We start from the raw sequence: 23,388 nt of genomic DNA on the forward strand, positions 1-23,388 counted from the left end.
TTAGTATGAATGGGGGGGGCAAATATCAACAAGACACACTTCTTTGCAGTCTTTTATTCCTTAAGTCCTAGCTTAGATTCTAAATGATGTAGAAATCTACACTTCAGTGACAAAATAGTATAGAAATATGACTTCAATACTGAGCAAAATCCATTACATGGCTGGGTTTTTTTCTCCATCTTTTTACGAGACTAACTATCACAACCGTCAAGTGGATACTTCATTGTATTGCGCTGTCAAAACAATAACAGGTGTAGGAAACATTAAAGCAAAAATAAACTAATTATTAGTTTTAATGTGCATGTGTTGCTTTGCAAGTAGGCTACCAAGGTGAATTCGAATGACACTCAGATGACAAATAATAGTAAAAACAACAGTCTTGAATACTTTGAATGTACTGCTGCAGTAGAAGAGCTAACAAAAAGGTCATGTTGGCTGCATTATTTCTTTACTGGCCTCCACCAAAGGTGCAAAACAATCTCACGCTGCAAACTGCTCTGTGGACAGTGTCTTACTACTATACTGTACTACAATACAGCCTACAACGAGGTATTTCATATGTACAAGCACTGGCAAATATAAGGCAGGAAAAATAATGTTTAAAAAAAAAATAAAAAATTGTCGAGGCACAAAAGCCAATAACTGCACATCTTTCTCAGATTGGTCCTCCTTGTGCTTTGAAATATCCATGCGGGAAATGCCCTACGGACCCCAACGTAAGACGCAGTTTTTGCCTGAGAAAAAAGTCTGAAAAAGATGAGTAATTTTGTATGCTGTATAGATTCATTCAACGAGGGGGGGGGGTGCTAAACGAGTCAGAGTTTTTTTTTTTAATAACAATTAAAATAAATGTCTTTGAAAAATAGTCGTCTTGCATTCGGGTCAAGACCGTAATCGTCAATAAGACAAAAAAGTACAGAAAGCGAGCACACCGCTGTGTTTATATACAGTGTACACATTTAAATTAGGGCTGTCAAAAACAAGTTTACTCGTGTTTAATCACACAAAACTATCGTGTATTTATTGATCAGGCAATCTATTTGGCCCACACATACTCCTCTACTTGGTTACCTGAAAGGCTGAGGGGAGATGTGCAGCCCCTCAGTGATCAGGGGCCTCATGCATTAAGCTTGTGCACACCCAAAAACCTGCCGTAAACCCTTTTTCGCGGCAAAGTTGAAATGTATCAAGAGTGAACTTGAAATGTGCGCTGCCTCTCGCCAACGTCACGCTTCACGTACGCACATTTCCACACGCAGGGGATACTGTAGCCCTACACAGACGTGGTCCTCCGGCCTTTGACTTCAACAATGTAAAACAAAAAAGACTGAGGCAAGGGACCTAAATTCACTTATTCACCAATGCATTCAATGCTTCATATAAGTATTAATGAGGATGTCTATTCATTTAGCTTTGTGTCAGGTGGCTGATACTGCAAGAAGCTCTCCTATGTTATAATAATAAATTGAATAATCAAACAAGTTAAAGTCCCAACGATAGTCTCACACACACACACACACACTAGGTGTGGTGAAATTTGTCCTCTGCATTTGACCCATCCCCTTGTTCACCCCCTGGGAGGTGAGGGGAGCAGTGAGCAGCAGCCGCGCTTAGGAATCATTTTTGGGTGATTTAACCCCCAATTCCAACCCTTGATGCTGAGTGCCAAGCAAGGAGGTAATGGGTCCCATTTTAATAGTCTTTGGTATGACTCGGCCGGGATTAGAACTCACAACCTACCGATCTCAGGGCGGACACTCTAAGCACCATGCTGCCATGTTTAAATTAAAAGATTGTACACCAAATATTACTTAAGTTTCACATGAAACTCTAATCTGGCTGCGAGCAGGCTACTGTATGAACACATTTTGTTGTCAGTTACACAAATCAGATTTATATTGGAGGTAATCAGAGTCACTTTCCCTCTTCTACATCGCAGCGACTATTTAAACTGCCGCAACACTATTTTATCTCCGCTACACTCGCCTGTGTTGGCCATGCATATGCATCTTGTTGATGTTGTACCACGCATTTATTTGTTCCTGTGTGCAGTTCTGACTCATCGACAGCCTCACACACGCTTTTCCATTCAACCCTCTTTCCTTAGCTGGAAACATAAGAAAAAAGCACCTCCTACTGAATTTTGATTGGGCAGCGCGTGCACATCCCAGGCACATGGTTAATTTCATTATGACTCGCATATTGATTAAGGGGGAGTGGCCCGGGCGTGCCCAGCCAATCAATACCACGTTGATTGCGACGAAACAAAGAAAAAAGCTTGGATTTGTGCTTTCACACACTTTTTTTTCTTGCGTACGCTGTTTTCTGGATTTGAACGTATGTCAATTTTTTGTAGGAAATCCACTCAACACTTAATACATGAGGCCCCTGGTCAATAAATTAGCGCAAACATTATTAAAGAGACATCGACTGTTGTACTCGCTGGAAAAGTTCACTTCAAAATACACCCTGACTGTGCTTTAGATAAAATTGTTACCAAGTTTTTTTACCAAATATTAAGTAATACATTTAAAATTGTTCCTGGGTGAGATTCTGATAATAAAATTGCATTTGTGTCCAAATATTGGGCTCTTTTTAAAAAAATGTTATTTAGTTCATTTAAATTTAAACCTGTGATTAATCATGATTAATCCAATTTCAAGTGTGATTAATCCGTTTAAAAACGTGAATCATTTGACAGCACCAATTTAAATAGAAATGTAGCAGTTACAGGTCGTAACATTTTTAAATATAATGAAAAATATTTTATTCTATGCCTATTATAATTTAAATGTCTACAACAATATTTTAAAAACATATTTAAATGATGTAAGATTTATTTCTATTTCAATGATACCAAAACATGTTTTTTAAGGGTGTATTTATATTCTACAGCCACTGTATTGTGTGAAGTTTAGTACAGTCAACTTTTACACAATAACACCTCAACAGTTACTTAAACATATTAAAACATGTACATAACACTTGGTCAGGTAGTACAAAAGTACTACATTTGTGTGTACCGAGAAGTCAGTTCAAAATGGAAAAAAAAAAAAGTTGTTACCTTAAAAAGACAAACCCCGGAAGTTTAAAAACAAATAAATGACATTAGCTCATTTTAGTCGACTTACGTTGGCTATCGGCTAACATCAATGAAGTGCTCGCTTTGACAGGGAAAACTGAAGAAAAGCAAGTAAATGCACCAATGTAACTTCTGATGGCTCATCCAAAAACAATAGGACTCTTGCTTTGCCACTGTGGATAAAAAGGACAGACTTCTTGTTTTGTTTTGTTTGTGTTCATTCCTGCCATCCAGTTTGTCAAAAGCTACAGAAGACAACATTCATAGAGAGTCCTCCTACTTCCACACACATACAAGTACAGTAGATAAATAAAGAAGATGCTTTTAGCATAGAACCATGGACTTGAAGGGTAATGTTAGTAGTAGTAGTACTAGAAGAGCTATTTAGGAGTTTTCCAACAACCAACTAGGAGGTATTTGACGTTAAGAGTTTCTTTTAGGTCCAAAAGTCCTGCTTGAAATAATCGGAGGTAAAATGTTGCTCAAAGGAAGGAGCCCATCATGTCCAAGCCCATGAAGGTGTTAGCGTCCCAGCTAAAAGAGGCGGAGTCAAAGGACTGCTGGTTCTGGTGCATCCTCTCATGGTGCCTCAGGTTGGACTTGCTGGAGAAGCTCTTGTCGCACAGCAAGCAGCTAAATGGTCTTTCTTTGCTGTGGATCCTGCGGTGACAAATGAGCTGCGTGGACACGCGGAACGCCTTCCCGCACTCCAGACACTGGTAGCGTTTGGGTTCCGTGTGAATGCGTCGATGGTTCTTGAGGGCCATCAGGTTGGTGAACTCCTTGAAGCACACGGCGCAGGAGAAGGAGCCCGTCTTGTGGCTGTTCTTGTGGTTGAGGAGAGAGCCGGCGTGGCGGTAAGTGCGACCGCAGTGCTCGCACACGTGGCTCTTCTCCTCCTTCTCTGCCGCGTCGCTTTCGGGGAGATGGGATAAAGGCGGGGGCACCTCCTTGGAAGCCGCCAAGTCCCAGCCCAATTCTTCAGGCTCTCCCTCGGCTGCGTGGCGCCCGGAGCGCACTTTGGAGTGCGTCTCCATGTGGCTCTGCAGGTGCGAGACCAGACAAAAGGTCTTGCCGCAGTCCGGGCAGCAATGGCGCCTCATCTGGGAGTGGATCTGCAGCGTGAGGGGGTCCGGGAACGTCTGCAGGCACAAGGTGCAGTGGTGGAGGTTTTCTGAGTGCGTCTTCTTGTGGTTGAGGAGGGAGCCGGCGTGGCGGTAGGAGCGGCCGCAGAGGTCACACCTGCAACAGGAAGACATTGGTAACAAAATCACATCCACTCCTAATGTGGAAAGATCAGGACTTCCCATAAGGTGTGTGCAACTCTTCTAGCCCTGAACTGCAGCGCACAAAATGGTAATCATTCTTCCAAAATATGCACCCATCCTTGGCATAAACACTATGAGGTTGACGAGGTGCCACAATCACTAGAAGGGGTCACATGATGATGGCGAGCGGTCACTTCAGTAGCTGATCCTCACCGTGCTCTGCAACTACAACTACGGACTAAATTACCTCAAGGTTACAAATATATTTAGTTTCTGTTGAACTTTTATTCAATGGTGAGTCAACATGTCCTCCTTTCTGAGCTGCCACCTTATCGTGGTAGAGGAGTTTGCGTGTCAAAAATGATCCTAGGAGCTTTGTTGTCCAGGGGGGTATGCCCCCTGGTAGGGTCTCCCAAGACAAACAGGTGCTAGGTGAGTGATCAGACAAAGAGCAGCTCGAAGACCTTTCTGATGAAGAAACAACCAGGACTCAGAATTCCCTCGCACGGACACAGGTCACTGGGGCCCCCCTCTGGAGCCCCCCTCTGGAGCCCCCCTCTGGAGCCAGACCCGGAAGTGGGGCTCGATGGCGAGTGCCTGGTAGCCCTCCAATGGGCTCACCACTCATAGGAGTGGTGAGGTGGTTCAGGCATCTAGTCAGGATGCCACCCGGACGCCTCCCTGGGGAGGTGTTTAGGGCACGTCTGACTGGTCGGAGGCCACAGGGAAGACCCAGGACACACTGGGAAGACTATGTCTCCCGGCTGTCCTGGAAACGCTCCGAGATCCCCCGAGAGGAGCTGGACAAAGTGGCTGGGGAGAGGGAAGTCTGGGTTTCTCTACTTAGGCTGCTGCCCCCGCGACCTGACCTCGGATAAGCGGAAGAAAACGGATGGATGGAGTCAACATTTCCTTTGTAATATTTAGAAATTGTTTAGCAGCACCATGGCCACGTCCATTCTAAAGCCCACAGAGATAATTACTAATTTGGCATTACTTCGAACGCTGTCCTAATGACAAATTTATGACTGTATTTCTAAAACAATCATACTATTTAAGTTTATGTTGTAGCCTAAATATATGTCTAAAGAACATTCTTTTTTTTGACAATTTAATGCTATCTTGTTAACTTTTTCAATAGCAGTTTTTAATTTTCTTGTCTGTGGTAGGAGATATTGAACACTTTTCTTTCTCCTTTGGGCCTATTAATCTTTTTTTTAAATATATTTTCATATTAGCTACTAAACTACTGCTGGTTGCAAAGAATAATACAGTAATCCCTCGTTTATCGTCGTTAATTGGTTCCTGGCCTGGTCGTGGTAAACACATTTCTGCAAAGTAGGAATTATTAATTATAAATGTAAGATTTTTATAGCTAGAGCATAAAAACCCCTTTTACGACTTTTTTAATGTTTTTTAACATGAAAAGAGAAGAAACAACACCCACATCGTCACCTTTATAAGCCACACACTTTGACAATACTCACTGGGTTGCAGACCTAAAGCCTCCAGTGCAGTGGTTCTTAACCTGGGTTCAATCGAACCCTAGGGGTTCGGTGAGTCGGGCTCAGGGGTTCAGCAGAGGTCAAGACACACCCGACTCATCGTGTAAATAAAAACTTCTCCCTATTGGCGTATTACGGATACGGCAACAGCAGAAGTCACACTGATTTGCAGGTGTGTAATTTGTTGTGAGTTTATGCACTGTGTTGGTTTTGTTCTTTGAACAAGGTGATGTTCATGCACGGTTCATTTTGTGCACCAGTAAAAAAACATGGTAACACTTAAGTATGGGGAACATATTCACCATTAATTAGTTGCTTATTAACATGCAAATTAGTAACATATTGGCTCTTAACTAGTCATTATTAAGTACTTATTAATGCCTTATTCGGCATGGCCTTATTATAACCCTAACCCTGGCCCTAACCCTCTAACCCTAACCAAATAACTCTAAATTAAGTCTTTGTTACTTAGAATATATTCCCCATACTAAAGTGTTACCAAAAACATATAACTTTGTCTTGAATTTGAAAAAAAAAGAAAAAAGAAGAAGTTATTTTTCACTAAGGAAGGGTTTGGTGAATGCACATATGAAACTGGTGGGGTTCAGTACCTCCAACAAGGTTAAGAATCACTGGTCTAGTGTTACGCGAGTAATACTAAAGATGGAAATGGGACCACAAAAAATATCTTGCCCTGTATGTTAATATTCTGACAAATACACCACATTGTGGTGCTGTTACGAAACCCCACCTTTAGATTGACTTGTCATTTCTAACATCTTAACAAGCACGTGTGTGAAACTGGATTGGTTTAAAAACAAAACAAAACAAAAAAACATCGATCAAAACATCTTTGTGACTTAGCAATAAATTGTCCATTTGTCTATAACAGTGTTTTTCGACCACTGTGCCGTGAGATACAGTCTGGTGTGCCATGAGAGATGATCTAATTTCACATATTTGGGTTAAAAATCTTTTTTGCAAACCAGTAATTATAGTCGGCAAATGATGTGTTGTTGTTGAGTGTCGGTGCTATCTAGAGCTCGGCAGAGTAACCGTGTAATACTCTTCCATATCAGTAGGTGGCAGCCGGTAGCTAATTGATTTGTAGATGTCAGAAACAGCAGTTGTGCAGGTCAAAGGGTATCTAATGCTTAAACCAAAAATAAACAAAAGGTGAGTGCCCCTAAGAAAAGGCATTGAAGCTTAGGCAAGGCTATGCAGAACGAAACTAAAACTGAAGTGGCTGCAAAGTAAACAAAAACAGAATGCTGGACGACAGCAAAGACTTACTGTGGAGTAAAGACGGAGTCCACAAAGTACATCCGAACATGACATGGCAATCAACAATGTCCCCACAAAGAAGGATAAAACAACTGAAATATTCTTGATTGCTAAAACAAAGTAGATGCGGGAAATATCGCTCTAAGGAAGACATGAAACTGCTACAGGAAAATACCAAAACAAGAGAAAAACCCACCAAAATAAGAGCACAAGACAAGAACTAAAACACTTCACACAGGAAAACCGCAAAAAAGTCCAAATAAGTCACGGCGTGATGTGACAGGTGGTGACAGTACACCTACTTTGAGACAAGAGCTATATTGATGCATGCTTGGTTATGGTTTAAAGTCATATCCAACAATTGCGACGACTTTTTACTGTCAACTGAGTTTCGTTTTTTTTAATGATTTCAGCTGGTGGTATGCCTTCGCATTTTTTCAACGCAAAAAATGTGCCTTGGTTCAAAAAAGGTTGAAAAACACTGGTCTATAACCACTTGTCCAATGATGATCAAACTCTATTACATGTAAGCACTTAAAGTAGAACCCGTAGGGGGCGCCACACGTTTTCTTGTCATGTGCAAAAATTTGGATCCTTTGGGAGTATGGATCGAGTTCAATTGCTTGGATTTTACTGACGTCACGTCCGACTCACGTCAAGCCCATTAAATATTTGGGGTGGTCAAGCTAGCTGTTCTCAATGGGTACCATTTAGCCTTTCTCGAACAAAAAAACGCCCTATGCTTGTGTTGTTTTCGGCTGTTTGAAACGTTCAAATCGCGAAAAGGATAAAAGCCTGCAAGATTTACGAAACAAAGACAAGAAAAGCAGCTTACACTCCAGTCCAAGGGAGCAGAGTCAAAGAATACATGAGTTTGCAGTGATCACATCGTTAGAGGTTTGTTTGATATACTTTTAACGTTTATTATTTCCCATTTAAGCAATATCTTGTTATTATTTGTATTTCTTAAACACATGTTTGCTACTAGTGTTTCAAAAAGCTCGACATGGCCAGTCTAAATAAAAGAAAAGCAAATGTGAGCAAAACCTGAAATAGTTAAGCTTATACCAAAGGCAGCAATCATTAATAAATATTTCAGCACATACACAATGTTGACATCTATAGTTATATTTTGATAAAGATGGGGAAAAACACGCTACTCATAAACGGTGCGTGCAACAGCAACAAAAATCAGTAGACGCAAAATTTAATCATGAAATGCAAACTTACCTGAGCAAAAACAATGCATATTTATACAAAAGAGTCTTGATACCAATTACCTTGAACCAGCCACACATAAAGAAGTTGCAGACTCCATGCTTTTCCAGGTTTTCATCTGTTTTGTAATGTTTGACATGTCTGGGAACGCGACCGACATATAATCCTTGATATCACTCGACAAATCTTTTTTTTGATAAAAGTACAGGGATCTTTTCCATTGCATAGTTAAGAGTTTTCACACGTATCTGCTTTTGCAGGAAGATTTAAGCCTCTTTTGTACTCAGATTGTTCGCGCACTGCTTGCTGTACAACAGCCATCTTAGCTTGGTTGACCACCACTGTTTTCACTTCTGGGAAGAAGTCACGTGACAGAATACAAGCAATCTGAGACCCCTTGAGGAACTAAAAAGTTTAAGGCCTGTTGGCCGTATGCGTTTGATGTGGTATGCCATGCAGTTCCAAAAACAAGTCAAAGCTCAGAGGAAGTGTGAAAAAAAGACCCTTAACCCAAATACTAAGATCTTAAGATACTACACGGAACATAAAATCTCAGCTGGGATTTGGAGGATTCCAATGAGATTCCCCCGCCTTTATAGTGTATGATAATAATAAACATGTGTTCTATTGATGCATCATATTTTTCCTACACTTAGTATGACCCTCAGAGGACTTTATAAAAACTGAAATGACCCCCCCGACATGAAAAAGGGTCATCCGCCTCTCTTGTGGTGGGTCCCAAACAACACAGGGATTGGCTCCAACATTAAACTACATTCTGCTGTGGGTCCAGGATCAACAGGTTAAAATTTGCTCTGATTACGGCTTTGCACACTCATGGCATTCTCTCGATGGGCTTCAAGCACACCTGTGAAGTGAAAACAATTTCAGGTGACTACCTCTTGAAGCTCATCGAGAGAATGCCAAGAGTGTGCAAAGCAGTAATCAGAGCAAAGGGTGGCTATTTTGAAGAAACTAGAATATGAAAACATGTTTTCAGTTATTTCACCTTTTTTTGTTAAGTACATAACTCCACATGTGTTCATTCATAGTTTTGATTCCTTCAGTGACAATCTACAATGTAAATAGTCATGAAAATAAAGAAAACATGTTTAAAGGGGAACATTATCACCAGACCTATGTAAGCGTCAATATATACCTTGATGTTGCAGAAAAAAGACCATATATTTTTTTAACCGATTTCCAAACTCTAAATGGGTGAATTTTGGCGAATTAAACGCCTTTCTAATATTCGCTCTCGGAGCGATGACGTCACAACGTGGCATCACATTGGGAAGCAATCCGCCATTTTCTCAAACACCGAGTCAAATCAGCTCTGTTATTTTCCGTTTTTTCGTACCTTGGAGACGTCATGCCTCGTCGGTGTGTTGTCGGAGGGTGTAACAACACGAACAGAGACGGATTGAAGTTGCACCACTGGCCCAAAGATGCGAAAGTGGCAAGAAATTGGACGTTTGTTCCGCACACCTTACCGACGAAAGCTATGCTACGACAGAGATGGCAAGAATGTGTGGATATCCTGCGACACTCAAAGCAGATGCATTTCCAACGATAAAGTCAAAGAAATCTGTGACAATGTTCCCCTTTAAAAATAAAGAAAACATGTTTAATAAGAAGGCGTGTCCAAACTTTTGGCCCTTTACTGAATACACGCACACTAGAGATGCGCGGATAGGCAATTTATCTCATCCGCAACCGCGTCAGAAAGTCGTCATCCATCCGCCATCCACCCGATGTAACGTTTGATCTGAACTGCATCCGCCCGCCATCCGCCCGTTGTTATATATCTAATATTAATTAAAAAAAAAAAAAAAGGGTGAAAACTACGCGTATTGCACCTTGTGCAGACAAGATTTTTCGATCGGACACGGAGGAATTAGCGATGTAAAAGACCACGTTGGGACAAAAAAAACACAAGTCTAATGCCGTTGCTAGCGATACAAGTGGAAAACTTTCAACGTTTTTCGTCGCCCAAACAGATTCTTTGGATGTGATAAATGCCGAAGTTTTATTTACGGAGGCAATAATTGAGCATGGACTTCCAATCGCACTGGCTGATCACATGGGACAGTTAATAATGTAATGCAATCTTTAAAAATCATTACGCGGTGATCGCGATCCCAAAAATAAACTTTTCTTGCATGATAATGTCCAGAAAATTTCGCTTTATATTACTATAGAGTCCTTTTAACGAATGAGTTTGATGGTTTATCACAAACCTTAAATGAAATTCCATGGCCACCGTCCTGCTCTCTATATCAACCAGGGTGAGCCCCACCCCTTTCGTGAGCGCACTGAGCGCGGAGTGACCCCTTTTACGCGCCCCCGGCAACAGGGGTGGCAAGCAGGTAAGCTGCGCGGGCGGAGCGCGCGGAGTGACCCATGTTACGAGCCCCCGGCCACGGGGGTGGCGGGCAGGTAAACTGCTTACCTGCTGCGCGTGACGCCGGCCGCGGCGAAAGCGGACGAGGCGGGGTGTCGGTGCGGTGGGCGCGGTAGTGACCCTGGACGTGCGTCGGGCCCTTCTCGCGGATCGCCTCAGCTACGGCTCCCGGTGGGGCCCTCTCGGGGGAAGGGGCCTCGGTCCCGGACCCCGGCGAGGCGTCCCTTCTCCGCTCCGTAAAAGTGTCCATCTCTTTTCTTTCTTTTTTTCTTCTGTTGTGGCATATGCAGCAGGTGCCTGCTCGTTTTTCGTATGTGGGTAACAACATTTAACTATGTATATATATTTCCCAATTGGTTTAACTGCCACCCGCAAAAAAAAAAAAATCTAATTAATCCGCCCGACCCGACCCGCGAGCCGATAAAATCTTATTTTTTTTAATTTCATCCGCCCGATCCGCGGATAATCCGCGGACTCCGCGGTTGTGTCCGCAAACCGCGCATCTCTAACGCACACACTGTGCGGTCGGTCTTTAGGCTTTTGACAGCATGTACGATGCGAGAGTTTTTCCTCGCCTTTCTGTCAGTCGTTTTTTTTCTCAATACTGAGCTCGCAGCAGCCAGTGCCGCGAATGTCAGTCAAGTGACAAAAGTGACTTTATAGTGAAGATTGATGATCGCTAATTTTTAGGACATTTTTTTTTAATGACTGGCTGGCGATCGACTGACACACCCTCCGCGATCTACCGGTAGCTCGCGACCGACGTAATGGGCACCCCTGCATGAGATGCTGTGGCAGGTGAGTGTAAACAAACCAAGGATATGATGAAAGTACATCACACACACAATGGCTAGTAATAGTAACTCACGTGAAGCACTTGTCCGTGTTCTCTCCTTGCTGGACGCTGCTGCTTGCCTCACCTCTCCTGCATCGGTGCCTCTTAAGGCCCGACCTTCCCTGGAAGCTCTTCCCGCACGCCGAGCAGCTGAAGTGTCCGTCCGCTCGGACGTGCACCTTCTGATGGTTGTGCAGGATGCTGGCCAGACGGAAGGCCTTCCCACATGTGACGCACGTGTACTTCTTCTTCTGCGTGTGGATGCGTGTGTGATTGCGCAGCGCCATAGGGTTGGTGAAGGGCTTGGAGCAGAAGGTGCAGGTGAAGTGTCCCGTCTTGTGGGTGTTCTTGTGGTTGAGAAGGCTGCCTGCGTGGCGATAGCTGCGTTGGCATATGTTGCACGTGAACGCCCGCTCCTCTTTACCGTTTGCTTGTGCACTGCCGCTTCGCGGAGATCTGCCGCAGGTGTGGGCCGTCAGTTGGTCAGCAGTAGGAAACGTCTGTTTACATTGTTTGCACTTTGAAGCTCTCTGCCTCGAGCTCCGCCTCCCGCCCTTTCGGGAGTCTGCACAAATGTGGGCTGAGAGCTGCTTCTTACCTCTGAAGCCTCTTCCACACTTTTGGCAAGAATGCTTTCTATTGGCAAAGTGTGTGCGTAAGTGGTTCTTCATTGCCAGCTGATTGGAGTAAGCGTTGTTGCAAACAGAACAGTAATACTGGCCTGTTTTATGGGACTTCCTGTGGTTGACCAGACTTCCTGCGTGACGATACGTGCGCCCACACTGCTCACATGCAAACGGTCGCCGGTCACCCATGTCCTCTGATTTGACTCCGACATCCGGTCTCTTTTGTTCCTGCCTTTCTCTGGCATCATCCTCAAACCCGGTCCTGTTCAACTGCATCAGGGCCTGAATTTGGTCATTCAGTTCTTGGATCTTGGCCCGGTTCTCCTTGTGCCTCCTGAGGTGGTTCAAAAGCTGCTTCTGGATTTTAAAGGCTTTGCCGCACTCGTGACAAGTGTGCCTGATGGGGAGAGAGGAGGAACAGACAAAATGATGCATACATATAACCTTCCTTTGCTGACGGCATGAACATTGTAATAAGCTTCCTAATGGATTATCTGAAAAAAGTTAGCAAATGTTTACACTTTTCTTGTACATGGGAAGGAATATGATGATGTATACACCAGAAGTATTAAAGTTGAAAGCATAAAGACGAATTGATGTTGCCAAAATGTCCTCTAGTGACCAGGTTTAAGGTATTTAATGTTTGGAAATATCTCGTATCTACTTTCCATTTAAATTTTGATGGCAGCCCATTTAGGCAGCAAAGTGTTTGGGCCTGAACTAATAGCGCTCTCTGCTGGTTGCTGCCAAGTAGTCAAATGCTATGTGTAGACTGTAGAGCTATAACAATATTAACCTTTCATATTACAGTTATTGTGACCAAAATCATTAGTTATCATTTGTACTACGGTATTGTTGCTCTAATACACACACAGAAATCTTTTCACAAAGTTTTATAAAAAAAAAATTTATTAGCCGAACGCACGCAGGCACACGTTCATTGGCAGAAGAAACATTAAATATTGTTCTGGCATCTTAACAGCCATATTATTGCTATTTAAGTGTTTACATATGTTTGTCTACTTCTGTTTTAATATGTTTTTTTTAATTAACACAGGTGTTGTTTGTAACTAACCTAGCTAGCGATTAGTGAGCAAGTTGCTTCTCCGGGAAATGAGCAGTATCATGGTACGTTTTTTTTATAGTGTGTTAATCAACCACGATTTTACGAGAATTCCAATTTGAAACGGTAATATTAACACATTTTACCACAGTTTATCATTTTAACGGTAACCGTTACATCCCGAGCTACGTCCCGACGTCACAATTAGGGATGGCAATAATAACCGATGATTTGATTGTTGTGAATAACTTTGGTGACTGTGTAAAATTGATTGTTGATAACTGTAGTACTATACTCTACTGTACTGAAAAATAAAAACATGACATCGGCTGTTAGATGTTGCGTTCCAGCGTTTTTCTGCTCTAAAAAACTAATTCAGACAGGATTTATTCCCATCCCACTACTAATTATATAGAAAAAAGTAACAAATAATGACTGATAAGAATATAATAATCATTTGTAGTTTTAAAATGTACTTTGCCTGGGACTGACCTCTTGACATCAAAGTGGGACCTCTGGTGGTTTTTAAGAGCCAGCAGGTTGTAGAAGCGCTTCTGGCAGATGTGGCACTTGAACACGCCAGTCTTGTGCGATTTTTTGTGGTTCAGGAGGGAGCCGGCGTGTCTGTACGAGCGGCCGCACTGATCACACCTGTGCCGACGATCCCTTGAAGCCTCCCTGCTCCTGTCTTCTCGTACATCCTTAGCCTTTATATCCTCTTCCTTAATATTTGCTGTTGATTCCTCTTTCCTCTTAGCTGTGCAGTTGTGGTTCTCAAGGTGATGGTAGCTGCTGCAAAAGATGCCGCAGCTACCACATATGATGCTCTCCGCTTCCTCCTCGCCTCCTGGCTCGTCATGCTTACTGATGATGTCCTCTGAGTTTTTGATGTGCACAACCTGATGCGTGAGTAAGTCCTGTCTGCTGGCAAAGCTTTCTCCACAGGTGCTGCAGATCATCATTTCCTCTGACTCGTCCTCTCTCGCTTCCTCATGGGAGGACATGGACGAGGGCCCGGAGCTGGTGGCGGCAGTGCACTGGGATTGAGTGTGTCCTCGGAGATGGCTCCTGAGGGCCCTCATGCTGCTGTAGCTGTTCCCACAAATAGAGCACTGGTAAAGATCACCGTCATCTTCTTCGTCACCATTCAGCCGGTCGTTGCTCATACTTTCTTGATCAAAGTAACCCTGATGATTGGCTTCGTTCTGTCCATGAAATGACATATCGGTGCTGTCCTGGAAGGTCCCCTTGGTGTCTGCCTGTTGCAGTAAAGAGCAACTGTGAGCAATAATCCCAGCGATGTCTGCAAACGTCTCACCGCAGTCAGCACACATGTGCCTCTGCATCAAGTGCTCGCTGTGAGGTAGCTGTGCGCTCATATCCGGAGGTAATTCCTGATTAAACGGCTCGCTATACATGGCCCCGTTCTCCTGATCGACACCCAGGCTTGCGAGGTCTTCCTCTTCCTCCTCCTGTGAGGGGAATAATCCCTGCTGGTCGTCCAGAGTGAAGGGTTCTAAGGAGAGCCAATCCTCATCCCCGTTGAGGCCTAAGGATTTCTGACCTTTATGGAGGCGAAGATGACTTTTGAGTGCAGCCAGGTGAGGGTAGCTCTTCTTGCAGACTGAGCAGTGGTAAATCCCGACCTGATGTGACCTTTTGTGGTTGATGAGGCTTCCGGAGTGGCGGTAGCTTTTGCCGCAGATCTGACACCTGAAGGGACGCTCGGCAGATTCAACAGCGTTTGAGTCAGATACATTCAGTGCCAGAGCGGGAACGTCATCACTCGTGAGCGAGGGTTCTCCCTGAGGTGCTGAATTATTGCCGCAGTCTGAATACATGAGGCCATTAAAACCTTGACTCTTATCTACTAGTGACAAAGAAGGATTAGTTATAGGATGTGCAAAATAGCTTGATTTAGCCGTGCTGTCATACGTCACATCCTGGCTCTCTGCCGCGTTATCTGGCAGCCCAAATGATGCGGATGATGAGTTATGCATTTGGATGTGCTCCTGGAACTCCTCATCGCTTGGAAACGGAACCTGACATAAATGGCAGAAATTAACAGGAGCATCGTGACTCTGAGGAGAAAACTGCTCCAGTGTGGAGTTGGTGTAGAGGTCAGACACTGAGCCGCTATTGCTGCCGTTTCGGACCTTGTGAGTCCTCTGGTGGTTGTAGAGTGCAGCCATGTTGTTGAACAGTTTGAAACATACAGTGCACTCAAACATCCCCACTTGATGGGTCTTCTTGTGGTTGCTCAAGCTGCGATGGTGGATGTAGGTTTTGTCACACAAGTCGCATTTGAAAGGTCGGTCGCCGCCGCCGTCGCCGTCGTCAGCGGTGTCACATGGCGGATTAAACACCTCTGTCTTGTCTTCACTATCAGAGGTTTCATTCTCTACGTCTTCGCACTTTTCTTGCACGATGAGGTGAACCCTCTCATGTGTGGCAAGTTGCGTCGCCAGGCGAAAGGCTTTCCCGCATTCTAAGCAGGCGTACTTTTTCTGCGATGTGTGACTACGCATGTGGTTTTTCAAAGCCAAAGCGTTAGGGTTCTCCTTGCCACATACGCTGCACTGAAAGGACCCCACGTCATGAGCCTTTTTGTGGTTGGTGAGGCTACCGGCGTGTCTGTATCCGCGCCCACATTCATCGCATTTGTATTTGCGCTCCTCCTCTTGGTCCAGGTGAGCGTCCATGTGCTCAAGTAGATCGGGCATGTTGGGAAACGCCAGCCCGCACTGTTTGCACGGATAGCCGGTCGCCCGTGCGGTGTCGTGCTGAGCCATGACAATGCAGATTGAAACAAGCGCACTGAATATGAAGTGTATGAATGAGCAGGAGGGCGATGCATTTGATTCACAATAGAGAACAGTTCTTTAAGTCCAAAGGGAATCCATTGGGGGGAAAATAGCAGATGGGGAGTAGGTCCATGCAATTAGAAGAGTAGCAGCTGAGAGGAACAACAAAGAATATATTAGTTTAGTATACAGCAACCATTCTTCTAATATAATTGATCATCATTTAGTACACTGGCACAATTTAATAAGAGTTCCATGAATGAAACCCGCCTTTAAAAGATACATTGTGGATGTTTCTAATTATAGTTTGTTGTGTATAACTGCACTGCACCATACTGAGATATTTATAACTATTTGAATACCTTAGTTAGCCAAGTGTAAACCCCATTATCAGCAAATCGTTACAACATTCCATATTACAGCTCATAATTAGATATGATCACGTTTTGAAAGGGAAAAGACGAAACATAATTAAACACACCTGAACACATTGCACTAAGAGGCTATAGCTGTGTCAATAGACCGACAAACCAAAGCCTTACTGCAGCAATTGGGAACCGCAGCGTCACAAATGTATGTATGAATGTATTTGACATTTAAAAAAAATATATAAGCTAACTGCCGGTAAATGTGTTCGCCGAGCTAATGGTTAGCGCGCTAACTGCTAGCCACATCCTAGCTAGCAAAACAAACATTGCACCAAAACGACCGGAAGCATATGCACTCACACAACGACAGCAAATGTGTTCAAGTAAAAACCTTGGAAGTCACCTCATGTACATTCCGACGATTATATAATAGCTCATTAGTCACAAAAATGTATTTGTTAGCTTAAAGATAAGATATTTCTTCCAATTGTCTTCCCATCTCTTCTTTTACATTGCTCTTGTTGCTAGGGAACAGGAAATGTGCAGCGGTTAATCCTTCCCCCGTCGAGAGTCACTTAAAAAACTACTTCCCAGAGAAATAATGTATCGATAATAATGTAGTAAATAATAATTATTTAATAATAATAATTTCTAAATTAATTAAACAAATACTGTTTTGGTTTTCACGTAGGTTAATGCAAAAATAAACATTTACCAGTTGACATTGTTTTATGTGGCTTAGGCTGTCTTTGTCTTTTGAGAGTTAATTTATATTAATACGTATGTATTTAAAATACCCCCCCAAGCCAGCTATGATTCTTCAGCCTACATGTTAAGAATTCATGAATAAAATTGGCAATAATTAAAATCTTTACGTACATACAGAGGCAGTTTCACTTTTGGCTCGCTGTAAATGTCGTCATCATGGTCCTAGCGCCGCCCGTCAGACAGCCACAGTACACACACAGACCGTCAAAACGAACCGCTTCATCAGACAAGGAATAGCGTGGGGAGTAATTTCCATGTTTCCTTTCCAGGCAAGTGTGCAACTTGTTTGTTAAATAGAGTAAAACCATAACAATGTTATGTTAGCCTAGTCAAACTTGCGCGAATGATGCCAGCTGATGCAGGCGGTCCTAAAGCCAGCCATTTTGTGCCGCTCCGAAATAAATTAGCATAGAAGCTAACAGTGGACTATACGCAATTTATCGTCAGGATTTATTAACGCAGTGACATCCATACATCGTCACGGACACGTGCGGCTTGTTATCTTGTTACGCACTCAAAAATAGTTAATTCCCGCCGACTTCCCCTGCCGTCTAATCGGTGAGTTTATTGTCCCTAAGGTCCTAATGCCAGCCATTTTGTGACGTAATGCTGTATAGTTGCACCTGATAATGTACACTTAATTTAATATGATGCGGCATCGTCGCTCTCATGTATTATACGAAGCAGCATTTTAGCCTACTGTCACAATAATGTGTCTCCATAATGCTGATGACTTTTTTTTTGTACAATTTATCTCCAGATGTAAGGATGGCTTCTCCACAGCCCGCCAGCCCGCCTCCTGTAGAGCAGGACACCCCTCCAGGGCAAGATGAGGAGAGTCAACGAGAGGAGGACGTGGCCAAGAATCCGCCCGTGAAAAAGCGAGGCAGGGGCCGTCCCCCGAAATCCAAACTGTCATTCAAGTGCCCGTCTTGCTCTGAGGCCTTTCGGAGTGTGTCCGCGCTGCGCGGCCACAAGCTCTCGGCGCACGCGACGGAGCACGCGTGTGCTCAGTGTGCTAAAACGTTCCCCAGCAAGGCGCAATTATCCAAACACGAGAGCACCCACTCGGCCCCGCGGCCCTTCCAGTGCCCCGACTGTCACAAGGCGTACAAGACGCCCACTGAACTGCGCAACCACAGCCGCTCTCACACCGGAGAGAAACCCTTTGTCTGCACCGAGTGCGGCAAGGCCTTCATGCAGGCGATCTGCCTGAGGATCCACATGACGCAGCACAGCGGCGAGCGCCCTTACTCTTGTCGCCAATGCTCTAAGAGCTACCCCACCTTGTCCAAGCTCAAGGTGCACATGCGCTCCCACACGGGAGAGAAGCCGTACTTTTGCGGCGACTGCGGCAAGAGCTTCGCTGACCCGTCCGTGTTCCGGAAGCACAGGAGAAACCACCAGGGCCATCGTCCGTACGCCTGCAAGGAATGCGGCAAAACCTACACGGAAGTGAAGGACTTGAAGAACCACGAGCGCTCCCACACTGGGGAGAAACCCTTCCTGTGCTCCGACTGCGGCAAGGCCTTCTCGCGCTCGTCCTCGCTGGTCTGCCACCAGCGCATCCACTCCCAAAACAAACCTTATCATTGCGAGCAGTGCGGCAAAGGCTTCACGCAGCTGTCCTCCTACCAGTCTCATCTGCGCACCCACTCCGGAGAGAAGCCCTTCCTGTGTCCGCAATGCGGCAAGATGTTCTCCGACCCGTCCAGTTTCCGCCGGCACCAGCGAGCCCACCTGGGATTCAAACCATACCCCTGCGACAAATGCGCTAAACGATTCCGACAGCCGGCGGATTTGGCCGTGCACGAGCGCGTCCACTCCGGAGAGCGGCCTTATAAATGTCAGAGCTGCGACAAGGCCTTTGTGGCGTCTTGGGATCTGCGGCGTCACATGCTGGTCCACACGGGTCTCCGTCCCTTTTCGTGCACGGAGTGCGACAAGTCGTTCACAGAGCGCTCCAGCCTCAACAAGCACCGCCGCGTGCACTCGGGAGAGCGTCCGTTTAAATGCGGGGAGTGTTTGAAGTCGTTTGTGGTGTCCTCCAGCCTGCGCAAACACGAGAGGACTCACGCTGCGGAGCAGCAGAGACAAGAACCAGAGGAGCCAGCAGGCTTCAGCAGCCACACCACCCTGCCTCAGTTCTCCTGCACGCACTGCAACGCCACTTTTGGCACATGGGATGAAGTCCAAGTGCACGAGAATCTCCACGCCATGGACGCGGGGAAGACGGCGGGCCTGCACACGTGTGCGACCTGCCAGGCGGAGTTCACACAACCGGCGGAGCTGCAGGAGCACGAGAGGCAGCACCCGAAACCGAGGCCTCACGTTTGTCCCAGCTGCGGCAAAGGCTTCCTCAACCGGGCCGGCCTGCGCAAACATCAGAAGATTCACTCCAGCAGCAAACCTCACAGTTGCTCCCACTGCGGGAAGGCCTTCCTGTTCCCCGCCTACCTGCGCAAGCACTTACGGACTCACCTGGCCACCTCGCACACTGACTTAAACATCATCCACACTGATCCGCTGCCTGCACCCGCGCCGCCCCCTAGTGAACCGCCCCGTACACCTGTGCCGCCTCCACCTAGTGAGCCACCACCAATCACTGTGGAGGCCAGCAGCATCTCCCTGACAGTCCCCGTCCCTGTGTCCACCGCCACTTTTCAGACTCTACCCGATTACTTAATCAAAGAAGAAGGACTTTAAAGCGTTTTTTTTCCATTCACACATGTTCAACTATCAATGGTCCGTCTTGTATCTCTGTCGTTATTTGGTGTTGTTTTAAAATCCACTTTGGGTTAGGGCTGCACGATTGCTGTATTTTTCGGAACATAGGGCGCACCGGATTATGAGGCGCACTGCCAATGAGCGGGTCTATTTTCATACAAAAGGCGCGTTAACACCTCTAAAGGCTTAGTGGCCACATGCGCGGACAGCACATTGTAGCTCTTATTTCCAAAATTGTGTACACTACTGAATTGGGGTCTTATGGCCGCTTATGTAGACACTTATACTGCCATCTGGTGGTGTCAGAAGAGTAAAACATACAATGGAATATGAAGGGAAAAAAAGTGTAAAAATAAGAATTAGCATGTCACTAAACATGAAGTACACATTTGTGTACTTATGGACTAAGTACATCATATCAAAAGATGATTCTTAGTTTTTATTCTAATTAGGGTCCAATAAGCCCAAATAGCAAAGAGAAATAAAAAAAGCATGTAAACAAACAGCTTGGGCTTAAGAGGTTAAGACCCAAGCTGTTTTTTTACATGCTTTTTTTAATTTCTCTTTGCTATTTGGGCTTATTGGATGATTCTTTGTTTTTATTCTAATTAAATAAAAAAAGCATGCAAAAAAACAGCTTGGGCCTTTACCTCTTAAGCCCAAGCTGTTTGTTTACATGCTTTTTTTATTTCTCTTTGCTATTTGGGCTTATTGGACCCTAATTAGAATAAAAACTAAGAATCATCTTTTGATATGATGTACTTAGTCCATAAGTACACAAATGTGTACTTCATGTTTAGTGACATGCTAATTCTTATTTTTACACTTTTTCCCCCAAATTCCATTGTATGTCATACTCTTCTGACACCACCAGATGGCAGTATAAATGTCCACATAAGCGGCCATAAGACCCCAATTCAGTAGTGTACACAATTTTGGAAATAAGAGCTAAAAGGTGCTGTCCACGCATGTGGCCAACTAAGCCTTTAGAGGTTTAAGAGGTTAAAGGGATCATATTATGATTTCCCCCCCCTGCATTTAAAACACTTCCTTGTGGTGTACATAACATGTAATTATAGTTCTGTGGTCAAAATATGGCATAGATTATGTTTTTCAGAACATCTTCAAGCCGCTTTCTGACCGTCTCTTCAGGATGCGCCGTTTTATGGGCGGTCTTATTTACATGGCTCCGCTTCTCCCCGTCATCTTTGTTGCACCGATGGTTTTTAGCACTTCCATAGCGAGTCTACCGACAGATATAAGTTTGAACTGTATGCTACTTTATATTAGAAATGGTGACACTAGAGGATGAATGCCCCACAACAAGAGGATAGAAAAAAATGGCTAAATTGGCGGACATGCGCTGATTTTCGGGACTTATCGGTATGCAGATCCCAAATACACATAAGCGGGTACCAACCAATAGGTAAGAAAAGTTGGTTTTGCGCAACGAAACAAAACGCCAGATAGTAGGTCTCCTAATAGGTGCCATTTTGGGGCTCCTTATACACACACACTATAATAATACATTTATGTTGAAGCCCAATACGTCTAACTACGGTTGCCGCAATGCCCCGCGTTCCATCAAGTGGCGCAGCTTCGTAGCTTACTAAAGTCCTACTAAAACAATTTGAAAGCTTTTTGAGCGTCTTGTGTAATTGTCTATATTCTCAATGAAACATCAAAGTTTTGGTGTTGCTTGCTTACGGGTACTTGCTAGCGTCATTTATTGAACAGGCGTCAATCTGGAGTCCACCCATATTTTATATGTGACTGCCATCTACTGGTCACACTTATAATTACACAATGCGCAAAATAAAATTGCTTTGAGATCAGTAAGCACAATCAGAATTAATAGGTGTATTAGGCGCACTGTCGATATTTGAGAAAATTAAAGGATTTTAAGTGCGCCTAAAAGTCAGAAAAATAAGGTAATCAATTTTATACCATTTTTTTTTGTTACTGTAAGCTAGCTCCCCCTTCCGGAACTGTGGCAGTATGGGCCACTTCACAAAACACCACATACTCACCTGCTTTGCCACAGAAAACTTAACGTCTTTGGTGCCAGTTATTCAACTTTGTAGCTTTATTTAGCAAGTAAAGGTACGTGTTAAAAATGAAATATATATATACACACACACACATACATACATACATACATATATATATATGTATATACAGTATGTATATATGTGTGTGTATATATATATATATATATATATATATGAGTGTGTTTTGCGTCTGTGGAGATCTGCCTCCACAAGCCCAAGGAGTGTGCAGAAAGCCTCTCCAGTCTGGAGGCAATAGAAGCAAAACAACTTTTATCATTACTTCCATAAGTGCTTTAGCGCATTTATTCTGTGATCAAATACAACCGGTCATGAAAGGCAAAACTTTTCGCCGCCTTTGTGGAGATCCGCTTCAACAAGCCCAGGGAGTGTGCATCTCCACCGCTGTGCAAAGTGTAGAGAAAACTGCCAGTCTGAAGGTTCTGGAAGCAACCCAATCTTACTCACTTCAATAAGTGCTTTTGCGTCATGCAAGTATTCTGTAATCAATCAATCACGAAAGGCAAAGTTTTTTCCGCGTGAGTAGAGATCCGCCTCCACAAGCCCAGGGAGTGCGCATCACCACCGCTGTGTGTCAGCAGGTTCCAGAAGCAACCCATACTTTATTGCTTCCATAATTGCTAAGAAAACAGAGCTGACTTCCATCGTGTCTTCTTGCTAAAACCAGCAATGTTTAAAGTTTGGCCCAGGGGCCAATTGTAAAACAAGCTCATCTTGTGGACCCATGGCACATTGTAGAAATGAACAAAAGATGGAAAAACTTTAACAAAAAGGCATAAAGTAATGAGGAAAAATATGAAATAATAAATAAACACACAAAAATGTGTATTTAAATAAATCAATAACATTTCCTGTTGTCTTGTAGTTTTTACCCCTTAAGAAAATATTGAGATTTTATTTTCGGCCCAAATCGTGCAGCCCTCCCTACCTTAGATACACAACTAAAAAACTAACTAGCTCACTGCATTTCAGTAGGAGTTTGTAGCAAAGTCCCGCACACAACAAAGAAGTACATCCAGTTACTAGACGGCCGTGAATAAGACTATTTTAAGACCATAACAATTAGTATGGAGCCTGAAAACTGCTATTAAGTTTGGACTTTGTAGACCAAGATAGGTACTAAAATATTACATTAAAAAAAAGGAAATGCGGAGATTACAAAAAGTTAAACACTTAATTAGGATATTATTTTAATGTCATGTCTGTGTCAGTCTTCAAGTTGTTTTTTTCCAGTGACAGTGATTACATTTTTTTCTGGGTGAGTTGACAAATTCCTGATTTTCATACTCTGTTACATATCTTTCCTTTACAACTTCATGGCGGTGATTTGGCGTAAGTGGGAGTGTTCTGGTGGGGAAGGGGCCATA

General features: G+C 44.0%; 2 protein-coding genes across 5 annotated transcripts; one reads left to right on the forward strand and one right to left on the reverse strand.

Moving 5' to 3' along the window:
- Positions 1 to 76: 76 nt before the first annotated feature.
- Positions 77 to 17,626, reverse strand: znf646 (zinc finger protein 646). 3 transcript variants are annotated; one of them, XM_061967571.1, is made up of 4 exons: positions 17,337 to 17,626; positions 13,778 to 16,241; positions 11,630 to 12,619; positions 77 to 4,324 (listed from the first exon to the last, which is right to left on the reverse strand). In XM_061967571.1, exons 2-4 carry the CDS (start codon positions 16,075 to 16,077, stop codon positions 3,565 to 3,567), a joined length of 4,050 nt encoding a protein of 1,349 aa, XP_061823555.1. In that variant the 5' UTR covers positions 16,078 to 16,241; positions 17,337 to 17,626; the 3' UTR covers positions 77 to 3,564. The 3 variants fall into 3 exon arrangements, with proteins under 3 accessions (XP_061823555.1, XP_061823554.1, XP_061823553.1); XM_061967570.1 differs by lacking the exon at positions 17,337 to 17,626 and adding an exon at positions 16,861 to 16,998; XM_061967569.1 differs by lacking the exon at positions 17,337 to 17,626 and adding an exon at positions 16,818 to 16,982.
- znf668 (zinc finger protein 668) lies at positions 17,405 to 20,166 on the forward strand. 2 transcript variants are annotated; one of them, XM_061967572.1, is made up of 2 exons: positions 17,405 to 17,494; positions 17,986 to 20,166. In XM_061967572.1, the coding sequence occupies exon 2, from the start codon at positions 17,994 to 17,996 to the stop codon at positions 19,929 to 19,931; it is 1,938 nt and encodes a 645-aa protein (XP_061823556.1). In that variant the 5' UTR covers positions 17,405 to 17,494; positions 17,986 to 17,993; the 3' UTR covers positions 19,932 to 20,166. The 2 variants fall into 2 exon arrangements, with proteins under 2 accessions (XP_061823556.1, XP_061823557.1); XM_061967573.1 differs by lacking the exon at positions 17,405 to 17,494 and adding an exon at positions 17,633 to 17,783.
- The last annotated feature ends 3,222 nt before the right edge of the window (positions 20,167 to 23,388 follow it).

The sequence above is a fragment of the Nerophis lumbriciformis genome, linkage group LG11 (assembly GCF_033978685.3).
Source record: "Nerophis lumbriciformis linkage group LG11, RoL_Nlum_v2.1, whole genome shotgun sequence".
In the NCBI taxonomy this organism is placed as follows: Eukaryota; Metazoa; Chordata; class Actinopteri; order Syngnathiformes; family Syngnathidae; genus Nerophis; species Nerophis lumbriciformis.